The sequence below is a fragment of the Hemitrygon akajei genome, chromosome 20 (assembly GCF_048418815.1).
Source record: "Hemitrygon akajei chromosome 20, sHemAka1.3, whole genome shotgun sequence".
Classification (NCBI taxonomy): domain Eukaryota; kingdom Metazoa; phylum Chordata; class Chondrichthyes; order Myliobatiformes; family Dasyatidae; genus Hemitrygon; species Hemitrygon akajei.
This window is the reverse complement of record NC_133143.1, coordinates 34,507,143-34,520,720: the sequence shown is the minus strand read 5'-3', so window position 1 is coordinate 34,520,720 and position 13,578 is coordinate 34,507,143. Positions and strand designations below refer to the sequence as shown.

At 38.5% G+C, this 13,578-nt stretch overlaps 1 protein-coding gene across 5 annotated transcripts in view; it reads right to left on the bottom strand.

Annotated features, from left to right (window-relative positions):
• LOC140713718 (solute carrier family 12 member 7-like) overlaps positions 1–13,578 on the bottom strand; it is a 219,369-nt gene that overhangs the window by 112,233 nt on the left and 93,558 nt on the right. Inside the window, exon 1 of one of the 5 annotated variants that reach the window (XM_073024145.1) lies at positions 9,016–9,143. The exons of the other annotated variants lie outside the window; for them this stretch is intronic. Coding sequence (XP_072880246.1) covers positions 9,016–9,055 — 40 coding nt within the window. The 5' untranslated portion in view covers positions 9,056–9,143. Of the gene's footprint in view, positions 1–9,015; positions 9,144–13,578 lie in introns of those variants that run through there. 5 annotated transcript variants of the gene reach the window in all.

Below are 13,578 nucleotides of genomic sequence, written 5' to 3'. Positions count from 1 at the left end.
TTATTTGTGCAGAGCAACAGAACCTACAGGAAAACTAGCGCAGTGGTTAAAATATTTGACTGGCATGGGGAAACAAGAGGCCTGGACAAACTACCCTTCTTTGAATACCAAGGAATTCAAATTCAGTTAATTAAATAAACTAGTTTTTGAAAATACAGTATACATACAAATCAGTGAAAAGGACCAAACTGCTGGATGGGCGTAAAAGAACCGATGTGTTCATGAACACTTTCCCTGAGAAAGAAATCATCCACCTCCACTCATCAGAGATATACAGCGCTCAGGACCCAAGCATAATACAACCTTCTGATTAGCTCATAAACCAATCAGGTCATGCCCACTTTTCAGTAATTTCTGTTCAAATCTTCCATCAAAATGATGGACAGAAATTTACAAAGTCTACTTATCTCCCAAGGCCCACTCACTGAGTTTTCATGTGCCAAGGACCATGGTCTGAGACACCATGCCAAACAATATCAGCAATGAGTCAGTTTTGCACATTTGACACTAATACGCAGAAACTACTAATTCTATGAGGTGTGTAAGTAAGTATTCAATAAATAAAATCCCAATAAGAATACTTGAGAAAAATTTCCAAATTAAATACCATCAGCTCAAAAATCAAACAATGAGCTGGTGACTCTGGATCTGGTACCGTCAGAGATTAAATTTATAGTGATCAAGCCAGATGTTCATTTTTAAACACCAATCTGGTATCATAATCTACACATTACTTCCTCTGAATTTATTCCATCAATTGCCTCTTAACAACCCAGCAAATTTTAAATGAAACATTGGATTAATGTGGCTGCTTATTTTTAAAGAAAGCAGTGCATTAAAAATGATTAGATGATAAACTATTTGCTACAGAAGAAAACCGATGATCTATATCCGCATTCAATCAACAGAAATGGAAAATTCCATTTTGCATTCTCTCAAAATAGGAAATTTTTCAAACTCAAGTTGTTTCATGGGAGTTGATCCCAGATGTTTACAACATCTCTGTGGAAAATTTCCACAATCCTGTCTCATTAATTAAGGCTTATTAATCTTATGCTTCTGTTAGATCAGTTATTACTAGAAGCAAAAAGCACAAATACTTTAGGGAGAAGGCAGATAAAATTCAATATCATCTGCAATATTTCATCCCAGTCTGAAAAACTGCGCACTAGGTTGATGAAATGATGAACAAATCCTTAATCAGATCTCACCTGAACACAGCAGAAATAATGAAAAAAAAAAATCAAGATAGAAAGATTTGAGCATCTGGAAAGGAAGAATAGAGAGCAGAAATTGCAGCAATTAGATTGGCAATGGTGCCTCGAAGTTTACTTCAGGAGTTTAATTAAACAAATTAATTAAATAAAATTAATATTATTGGATTGTTAAGACAAGTTTGTCTTCATCGATTAATATTAACTTTACTAAATGACCATCATGAAAGTTATTTGATGAATTAACAAGACCATCTCTAACCTACCCTAATAGTTCTTTTATACAAACTAACTTGCTGCATTTAAAAGTTTAGCCTAAATAAATGACTGGATTCCCAAAGTGCTCCACATAACTGCCATCTAAAATGTTCCTCAGTGCCAATCAGGGCTACTAAGGCAAAAAAATATCAGCCTTCACAACAATGCCCGAATCCTTTGAATGAATTTAAATTAATTAGTAAAGTAACTCAGTGGTTGTCAAAACTTTGAACTACATCTGTTCAAGAGTGAAAAAATACATTATAAGTGACAACAACTGCATACTATTTTACTTAAAAGTAAAATCGACTTCCAGGCAATATTAACTTCTTGAAGCAGGAAGTCCAATAACAATAAAATTGCAATAAACCGGAATCCAGTTGTTTTGAAGTACCAATGTCTTTGCATCTGGCTCACTGAGTTCAGTTGCCCATGCCTCCACTAAACTTGAAGTTTTCCTTTCCTGCACTCCTTTTAAATTCAGACACGAGAGACTAAAGACGCTGGAAATCTGGAGCAACAAACAAAATGCTGGAGAAACTCAGCAGCTCTAGCATCATCAGTGGGGGGAAGTGGACATTTAACATTTCAGCTCTAATCTGTTGAGCTCCTCCAGCATTTTGTGTAAGTTCTGTTTCCAACTTTTTCCATGAGGTTCATTGAAAAATGTATTATACTCATGTGTAACAAGTAGTGGTGAAATAAAAGTGTGCTGGTATATCAATAGGCGTAATGTCAATTAGTCTGGAAAAATCTGTTAGACTAACAGAGTTCTGATGGTGCTGGATTATTGGAGTTAAATTGCTAGAATAACTTAAAGTAGCATTAACTATGCTCATTCCTGTGCTGTGATGCAATTGTTCTCTCATGGCCCTATTCCAGTTTGAAACAGCAAGATCAATACCAGATTATTCCAGGACAAAACAAGTGAAATGCTTTAATGCTTTTATTAATTCCAGGCAGCAGTACAAGTGAGGTTACTTAATAATAACAAACCAGAACTACATCCATTCTGAAAATGATAGCATCAACGGGTCTCTTTACCATAATGGGGTAGGACACAAGTCTAGTAGAATCGAGTCCTAATCAATATCAGCACAGGTACATTCTGTCAGAGTTCACTGATTACCAGCACATCAGCCAGCATAAGGTGCGGCTCAGACTACCCTACCCCTTAATTTCTCAGCATAATGGGTCCAAAGCAAAATCTCACTTGATATCATGACCTTGATCAGCTAATTCAGCACAGGAAATGTTTGAACTTACATTTGTTCCTGTAGGTGCAGCTCAAACTACACAAGGGCTGCAATTTATCAGATTTGAAATTGGGGTGGGTTAGAGGCAGAGGGCAAAGGGTGAATGGTTAAGGGCAAAAGGCATATTGGAAATTCTGGAACCCAACACTTATACACTTGGCTAATTACCAACAAACTTTATTTCCCCACACCCTCAAATGTATTGAAAATAGAAGGGTGCAAGGCTCACTGAACATGGAGAAGGTGACAAAATACAAACCCCATTTCCAGAAAAGTTGGGATATTTTCCAAAATGCAATAAAAACAAAAATCTGTGATATGTTAATTCACGTGAACCTTTATTTAACTGACAAAAGTACAAAGAAAAGATTTTAAATAGTTTTATGGACTAACTTAATTGTATTTTGTCAATATACACAAATTTAGAATTTGATGGCTGCAACACACTCAACAAAAGTTGGGACAGAGTTAAAATAAGATTGAGAAGTGCACAGAATATTCAAGTAACACCGGGTTGGAAGACTCCACATTAAGCAGGCTAATTGGTAGCAGGTGAGGTATCATGACTGGGTATAAAAGTAGTGTCCATCAAAGGCTCAGTCTTTGCAAGCAAGGATGGGTCATGGCTCACCCCTTTGTGCCAAAATTCGTGAGAGAATTGTTAGTCAGTTCAAAAGGAACATTTCACAACGCAAGATTGCAGAGAATTTAGGTCTTTCAACATCTACAGTACATAATATTGTGAAAAGATTCAGAGAATTCAGAGACATCTCAGTGCGTAAAGGGCAAGGTCGGAAACCACTGTTGAATGCGCGTGATCTTCGAGCTCTCAGGCGGCACTACCTAAGAGACCGTCATGCTACTGTGACAATTATAGCCACCTGGGCTCGGGAGTACTTCGGAACACCACTGTCACTTAACACAGTCAGTCGCTGCATCCAGAAATGCAACTTGAAACTGTATTACGCAAGGAGGAAGCCATACATCAACTCTATGCAGAAACGCCGGCGAATTCACTGGGCCCGAGCTCATCTCAGATGGACCGAAAGACTGTGGAACCGTGTGCTGTGGTCAGATGAGTCCACATTTCAGCTAGTTTTCGGAAAAAACGGGTGTCGAGTTCTCCATGCCAAAGATGAAAACCACCATCCTGATTGTTATCAGTGAAAGGTGCAAAAGCCAGCATCTGTGATGGTATGGGGGTGCATCAGTGCCCACGGCATGGGTGAGTTGCATGTATGTGAAGGTACCACTGACTCGGAGGCGTATATTAGGATTTTAGAGAGACATATGTTGTCATCAAGGTGACGTCTCTTCCCGGGACGTCCATGCTTATTTCAGCAGGACAATGCCAGACCACATTCTGCACAGGCTACAACAGCTTGGCTTTGTAGACACAGAGTGTGTGTGCTTGACTGGCCTGCTGCCAGTCCAGATCTATCTCCTATTGAAAATGTATGGCGCATCATGGAGGAGAATCAGACAACGGAGACCACGGACTGTTGAGCAGCTGAAGTCTTATACCAAGCAAGAATGGACAAAATTTCCAATTGCAAATCAGTTCTAAAATGATTAAAAAGTGTTATTAAAGGGAAAGGTGATGTAACAATGGTAAACATGCCTCTGTCCCAAATTTTGTTGAGTGTGTTGCAGCCATCAAATTCTAAATTTGTGTATATTTACAAAATACAATTAAGTTGGTCAGTAAAACTATTGAAAGTCTTTTCTTTGTACTTTTGTCAGTTAAATAAAGGTTCACGTGAATTAACATATCACAGATTTTTGTTTTTATTGCATTTTGGAAAATATCCCAACTTTTCTGGAAATGGGGTTTGTATTAATTTTATAAAGTCTTCAGCCAGTTATGGGTGCAAATGCCATTAAAAATCATAGCACAACAAAAAAAGCCTTCAAATGGCAGCTAGGTAAGTAAATGCTTTTTATACCTTGCTACCTGTTATTGGAATAAGCCAGAAAACAGGTTAAGCCTCATTAGCAATAACCTAATGCAAATCTCTTTAGAAACAATACATTAACATTTATTAGCTGTTGCAAGAGCTTGTCTTTTGAATACACTTGCATCAAACAGAAAGCGTGTTAACCTTTGTTTCCAATAATTATTTGCCAATTTATTTTATAGGGAGAAAACGTTCAATCAGCCTGTCACACACATGACATCTCTTTGATAGAGCTATCTAGTTGGTCCGCAATAAAGTATGGCATGAAATAGCAGTTCAAAAAGTATGTTGTTATAATTAGAGAATGCCACAATTATAAAAGCTGTCCTGGTGTAAGGTTTCAACTCAAAATGTTGACAAAACTTTTGCCTCTTCTGATGCTGCTCAACCTGCTTTCCTCCAAAAGATTGTCTGCTGCTTGAAAATAAGATATATATGCATGAATCAAAATTATTTCCATATGTTTTAACTCACATTCACCTCCAATATTATTAAACTGAAAGCCCATTACTTCAAATGACAGGGCATGATGAGGCCCCTCTTCCTGGGTGAATTTTTAAAAAGGTCTTTAACAGCCTATTCTACTCCTCAAGGAACCTCATCCAAAATTGACCCTGCCCTCAATAAATACACATATACTTTTTAACAGTAGCAACTGAACAGAGTACAGATCCTGGCTGATCTTTACAATGACGCCTCCTTTAATTAAAGACTACTTTCTGTTAAATAAAGCTACTGCATCAGCAGAATGCTCTGGAATACGAGGTCCTGCACATGATTCCAACATTCTGGGCAACATCAAATTTTACTTTTTTGATTCTCCTCAACTTCTGCTTGTTGAAGACATAATTAAATACAAAATGTTAGCTCTTAATGAGTGATAATTTAGGGCAAATGTTTATACTTCAAAACAAAAGCTGAGATTCATATTACAATTCCAACATCTTCTAAAAAGAATCATTTACAAATGATCACATGTGCCATCCGGCTTCTTCTCCTCTAAAGGGAAATAACAAAAATAAATGTGCTGCTATTAAGAAATAATAACCTTCTGATCCAGAAGGCAGTGGATTCACATTGCTTCCATAATGGTTCACCATTACAGAAATGAGGTACTGAGAGAGGACTGCACTTTCAGAGATGTCATCTATCAAATGGAACCTTCTTTACCGATGAAAGCTAAGATATTCCCTATGAACTTTTTAGGGGAAAAAAAGAATTTTTCCTTGTGTGGAGGTCAACATTTATTCTTTAAATGACCCAATAGTAAAGTTCATCTCATTGCTGCATGTATGAGTTTTCCATATGCAAATTGGCTGCCACGATTCCCAAGTTATGTCAGTGATTATGGAAGGAAAGAAACAGCTTATTTCTCTCCATCTTCAGATTGCTGAACGGTCCATGAATCCATGAAAACCACCTCATTATTCCCTTTTTTGCACCATTTATCCATTTTTGTAACTTATACATTTTTATCTTTGCACTCCACTGCTGTTGCAAAGCAACTAATTTCATGTCATAAGTCAATGATAATAAATTTGATTCTGATTTATTGAGATACAGTATGGAACAGGCCCTTCTGGCCCAACGAGCCACACTGCTCACAACTCACCTACTTAACCCTAGCCTAATCACAGGACAATTTACTTGAGATAGGGTAAATTTGTTAGGCAAGTCCAGAAAGGATTCCTGATGCAGTATATAGACAGGCTGAATAAAGGAGAAGCCCTCCTTGATTTAGTACTCAACAATAAACCTGGTCAGGTGGCAGATTTCATCATGGGTGAGTACTTTAGAGACAATAACCACTAAGGTAGCATGTCCTCTGAGGATAGGCTGAGCAAGCTAGAGCTTTTCTCTTTGGACTGACGGAAGATGAGAGGTCCCTTGATAGAGGTGTAGAAGATGATAAAAGGCCGAGATAGAGTGGACAGCCAGATACTTTCCCAGGCCATAAATGGCTAATATGAGGGTTCATAACTTTACAGTGTTTGGAAGAAAGTACTGGGGTTTGTCAGTGAATGATGTTTTTGCAAGTAGTAAAGGCAGATACATTAGGGGCATTTAAGAAATTCTTAGACAGGTACATTGATGAAATAAAAAAAAGAGGGCAATATCTGAGAGAAAAGTTAGGTTGATCTTAGGAGTAGGTTAAAAGGTGAGCAAAATATCATGGGCCAAAGGGCCTGTAATATGCCATAATGTTCTATGTTAACGGAGCACATTCTTCTCAATAGGCCGTTACTTCATACCTCTTTAAAATGTTACTTGAAAAACAAATTGTAAATGATGTTTTAATACATCTAGCAGTGCAATTTTTATGAACATTAAAATTCAGAACTGTTCTTGCTATATGCCTTATTGTATCCAAGAAGGAAACTCAAGAAAACACAAAGTGTGGGTTTTTCAGGGTTGGGGTATCAACACAATAGCAACATTGCACCTTTATCTTCCCTGATTTTCTTGTTGAGTAACTTGCTTTCCAGAATCTTCAGAAATCATTTCCAATGTCTCTTAAAAGGCAAACAAATAGGTGCCACCTCCAAGCTTTATTAGCATCATCCTTAATCCAGCTTAAACTGTGTCCAATTCGAGAACTCCATCATCCCTGCAGCTTGAATGAAATCCTCAATCCACCCCTTCCTCTGTTTAAGCCTTCTCCAAGAGTTTTAATTTCCTATCAATTGCCCTTAAATGCTTCCAGTAAAACTGAACTCTACCAAGGCTTTGAATGCTGATACCACATATGTGAAGTATTTATTAATCAACTCCCTGAAGAGAAGACAAGAAAAAGCAAGTCACCTAGCGGTTTCTAAATTTTACTGATCTGATTTGAATTTAATAAAAATATGGACACCTGCTATGCACTGGAAAATGATTTCCACACCGCAAAGAGGTGGTTACTCAGAGTTACAGATTTTCATATTCAGCAAAAAAAAAAGAATCCATTTAGGATCTAAAATGTCTTTTATGCAATGAGCTGTATAGATCTAAAATGCTCTGCCCGAAAAGGTGATGCAAGCAAACATATGTAACTTTCAAGTGGGAAAAAAATTAATATTGGGAGAGAGCAATCTGCAGAATTATTAGGAAATGGGATTGTGCAGATGGCCCTTTTCCAAGACCTGTCACAGACACCATGAGCCAAACTACCTTTCACAGTGTGTGATACTTTGGGTCAAACACAGTATTGGTCTAGTTGATGATAGAATGTTGACACTTGAAGAATTATACAACAGAGAGGGTTCCATACATCAAACTGTCCACCACATTCTCAAATTTTCCATTGACTTAACATCAAACGCAACATCCAATTTGATACTTCCAGTTCACTAATGAAATCCTTCAACTCTTTAATAATCCTTATGTCTTGACTACATTCTGTAACTTTATGACCTTGCACTTCTTGATAAAAGGATATCATCCAAATACAACAATCATTAAATATTATAATTAAATTTATTCCAACCATTGTAATCTGGAGTAAATTTTATGATAAACCATAAGGACTTCATTCTGCTAAATTACAGCAGGTGAAAGAGAACCACAGAAATTTAATAATTTTGTAGAACTGATCTGCAAATTATGCCCACTGTTCTACTTCTCAATATGATTAAAAAGGAATGCAGAGAACAGTTCAATATTTTGAGACAGAGTGTACAGACAGAGAGAGTGAGGGGAAGAGAGAGAGACGGGAGAGAGAGGAGACAAGGGGGAGGGGAGAGGGGGAGGAAGGGAGAGGGCAAGAGGGGGCAGAGGGAGAGAAAGAGGGAGAGAGAGAGAGAGAGAGAGACAGAGACAGAGAGAGAGAGAGACAGAGAGAGAGAGAGAGAGACAGAGAGAGAGAGAGAGAGAGAGACAGAGAGAGAGAGAGAGAGAGACACAGAGAGAGAGAGAGAGAGAGACAGAGAGAGAGAGACAGAGAGAGAGAGAGACAGAGAGAGAGAGACAGAGAGAGAGAGACAGAGACAGAGAGAGAGAGAGACAGAGAGAGACAGAGAGAGACAGAGAGAGACAGAGAGAGACAGAGAGAGACAGAGACAGAGACAGAGACAGAGACAGAGACAGAGACAGAGACAGAGACAGAGAGAGAGAGAGAGAGACAGAGAGAGAGAGAGGAAGAATAGCGACAGATACTTACTTGCCTCACTGGTACTGAAAAGCTCACAAAGGCTTTAATCTGAAATTGATTTTTTACTACAGCAAGTTGATTTCACCCTTGTGACTCAAGAAAATATAACATTGAATTTTCAGAAGAAAACAAGAAGCTCATGAGTATTAAACGAAAATGCAGTCATATTCTGACTCATTCTGTGGTCTCAGACTCACCCAGGCTGGCACAACCTTCCTCATCATTCTGTTCATTCATGTCGGGCGTCTATTGTTCCTCAACATGCCGTGGAAAACCAGCGAGAGGTGACAAGTGCCTGCCTGTCTCCTGGGGGGTGGGGGGGGAAGCAGAACCTCGTGTCTAATCCACTATCGCTGCATGAGAAACCAGTGAGGCTAGTCATCCAGGGAGTACGCAATTAAACCCACAGCATGGGGCAGAGCTGCAGTGCAGCAATGGTTACATTCTCTGATAGAATGAAGGTTCAAAATCTCCGAGTGAAATAATAACTGACAAACCAAAGTAACTTGGGACATGCGGTGGACAGAGAATGATTAAGGGGAGAAGGAAGTATTTTAAAGCAAGAGAATTCTATTGTACCTTGACATACATTTACACTGCTGGTCTATAATTACATTTTTAAATCCCTTTGGCCTTACATAACTGACATACAGTATTATAAAACTGTAATACGAGGTTATAAGATTATGCTCCATTTGGAGATTATGGGATGAAGTGATTTGATTGACTGTCTGGTTATATTTTTAAGAGAACAAATGTGATTCCTCTCACCCTTCCCCCACAGACAAAATGAGAAAGATTAACTCCCATTTATTTTTTTAGAAACAATTGAGGAAAGAACATTGAAATCATGAGCTTTTCTAACCATGAATTATAATGAAGTATTTTAAAATACACTTAGCCATTTTTGACTACCAAGTTTATATAAGCCAAACCATTGTCCTCAAAGAGAAGCTGGTAAAAATGGATTGCCTTGCTAAACAAGGATGACCTTGTCCATCAGTTCTAGTTTATGCAGCTTTTCACCATGTGTAACTGTTATAAAGTCACAGTCCCTTAGTAGGACTGTGATGCACGATTAAGTGGGTCTAAAATAAGAACGTATTTCAAACCTCAACGCTAACTTCAGGTTTAGTGAGTTACAACTGTACGGTTCAACAGGTCCTCCTGAAATGTTGTCAGGTGCTCATAGTTAACCAGAAATGAATTATTATTTGCACTGCTTGTCCTATTTTGCACATTGGTGTTCATCAGTTTTTGTATACTTATGTATATATTTTCTTAAAATTCTATTGTATTTCTCTTTTTCCTGCAAATACCTACAAGAACATGAATATCAAGGTAGCTCACCGTACTATATATGTACTTTGATAAACATTTACTTTGAACAATTATATTTGGATATTCTGAGCTAAACTGTATCAGAGAAATGTGGAAAATGGTCTACGACTGGAACTGGGGCACTTTTATTATTATTTAAAGATACTGCATGGTAACAGCCCTTTCCATCCCAACGAAGCCCACCCAATTACACTTATGTAACCAATTAAGCTACAAACCTGTATATCTTTGGGATGTGGAAGAACTGGAGAACCCAGAGAAAACCCAAGCAGTCACGGGGAGAACATACAAGCTCCTTACAGACAATGGCAGAACTGAACATGAGTCACGAGTGCTGTAAAAACATCCTGACCGCTTGAGCAAAGGGTGGGATTGTTCTTTCTGCTCTTCTGGCCAGAATTCTCTCTTCTGGAGCAAGTGTGCCTTGGCCTGGCAAGGCTTCACAAGAAGTAGGGATTACACAGGATCTCAACTTCACAGTTCAAAAATCACTAGGTACTTGCACTCAATGATAGTGTACTGAAAACCAAATCCCATCCTCACCCAATATTTATGCATGCACACTTCCAGTAGCAATCCATATATTGATCAGAAAGTCAAGTGCTGTAAGCCTGAGGCCTAGAAAGCAAACACTGCCCCAGCTGGATCAAGAGGTATCAGTGAACTTTCATGGCATAATAATGCCATAGAAATCTATTCGGCCTAAGAAGTGTGCAACTATTTCAAAATAAGGAATTTTAATTATTTTGTTAAGGTACTTATAGTTGAATTCCTGCTTTTAAAAAATAATAAAAAAATGCTTCCAGCTTGGCATTAATGAAATATATTTAATATGATTAGCTAGCTGCTCAGCCAAACTCTTGGCAGTATAAATATACTGGATATGAGGGACCCTTTAAAATGATGCCTTACAGCAGAAGGTATTGGAAAAATGCAGCTCTCATCAGAAATTACTAGATCTTTGACAGATATTTTCCTTAACATACAAACCCCAAGAAAAGAAAATAGTGCTAGACTCAAGGCTGTTCTCTCATTCACCAAGAATCACAGTTGTACTGTTATTTTAGTGGCACTTTCCTGCACCAACTCCTTATTTAAAAGTCTATCCACCTTTGTCTTAAGTATACTGAGCAGCAAAGCGGCCATAAATTTCCTCGGAAGAGAATTCCAAAGATTCACCATCTGGATAAAAACAAAATCATCTCATCTTTCTGAATAATCTGTCCCTTATTTTGAAACTGTTTCCCTGGTTCTAGACACCATAGCCAGAGGAGATGTCAATCTAACATCTACCCTGTCAAAGCCCCATATTAATTTTAACAGTTTGAATGACATCACTTCTCATTTCATTAAACTCCATTTAGTATTGGCTCAGAACACCTAATCTTTCCTAATATGACAAATCCACCATCCCTGGAATCAATCTGGGTGCACCTTCACTACATTACCTTCACCTTAAATATTTTCTTCAATAGTGACAAGACTAGATTTGCACTGAGTATTTCAGGCATGATCTGTAAGGCCTCTTCTTGTATTCAGGTTCTCTTCCAATGTAGGACACTATACTGTTTATCTACCAAAGAGCTTCCAATACCTCAATGGTAACTTACAGTCATTTGGGAACCAAATCGTCTAGACCCGCTGAACACTAAAATATTTCAGTTAATGAAAAGGACCCTTTCATTAACACTGATCGCTAATTCTGGACAACTGATTTAGACACACAAGCTTCTAATTCCCCACACACCAGCCAGTCTCTTCTCCAGTAGCTTAGAATCCCAAAGACAGTTTAACAAATAATTTAGCTCAATTGGAGTGCTCGTCTGAATACTATTAGGTTCTGAGTTCCATGTTGTATTACAGATCTAACAACAGGGATTGGGAACGGCACAGTAGCATAGTAGTTAGCACAATGCCTTAACAGTTTTAGCTATTCTTCAGGTTTCTGAGGACACAAACTTCTGAACCAACACTTCAAAAAAAGTAACTGATCATTGTTGGTTTGTACATTGGATAACTGTAACCAACAGTGGCCTTGCAAATTTTTCTCCACTGTTTATTTAATGAATTGTCTCTTAAGGTACACATTAAGAACATGTCTCGTGGCCTAGTGGGCAAGGCATCAGACTAGTAACCTGAAGGTCACTGGTTTGAGCCTCAGCCAAGGCAGCATGTTTGTGTCCTTGAGCAAAGCACTTAACAACACATTGCTCTGCGATGTCACTGGTGCCAAGCTGCATGGGTCCTAGTGCCCTTCCCTTGGACAACATCAATGGCGTGGAGAGGGGAAGGCCTGCAGCTTGGGCCGGTCTCCCATACAACCCTGCCCAGGCCTGCGCCCTGGAAACTCCAGGTGCAGATCCATGGTCTCTCGAGACCGACGGATGCCACCACCAACCAACAAAGAGATCAACTCAATAAGCAATTGATTGAATTTTAAAAATTTGACTTGGCAGCACAAGAAACTACATAAATCTCCAAGTTTCAAAACATTAGATCCATGCAAAATATAGGATACTGTTCCAATGGGCTGAACTAGCAAAGGGATCTTGGGGTGTATGTGTATTAAGAAACCATCTCCTCTCTACCTGCAATTCAAGATGCAGAGAAAGGTTTAAAAAGTAGGTTTAATAAGGCATATACTGTTTTGGATTTTATTATTAAAAGCATAGAGTTTAAAACATCTGTTGATTATTTATACAAGACTGGCCTGGCCTCAACTGGAGTATTTTGTTCAACATCATAAGGAGGATGAGAGAGGTTTCAGGGGAAAAAGTTCTTGGGATGGGAAATGGCTGTAAGGATACATTTGAAAGGGTGGGACTGGTTTTCTTTGGAGAAGGCCCAGATTTGATAAATGCAAAATAAAGGACAGAGTGAAAATGGAAGTCTGATCCCTTGGAGGAGTCAAGACTAGAGGTCACGGGTACTAAAGAAAGATAATTCAGAGTGACATTAGAAAATATACATATATGTTATAAACAAGAGTATGTAATTGGAACTTTTAATTGTAGATATAGACAATAGACAATAGGTGCAGAAGTAGACCATTCAGCCCTTCGAGCCTGCACCGCCATTTTGAGATCATGGCTGATCAATTACTATCAATACCCGGTTCCTGCCTTGTCCCCATATCCCTTGATTCCCCTATCCATAAGATACCTATCTAGCTCCTTCTTGAAAGCATCCAGAGAATTGGCCTCCACTACCTTCCGAGGCAGTGCATTCCAGACACCCACAACTCTCTGGGAGAAGAAGTTTTTCCTTAACTCTGTCCTAAATGACCTACCCCTTATTCTCAAACCATGCCCTCTGGTACTGGACTCTCCCAGCATCTGGAACATATTTCCTGCCTCTATCTTGTCCAATCCCTTAATAATCTTATATGTTTCAATCAGATCCCCTCTCAATCTCCTTAA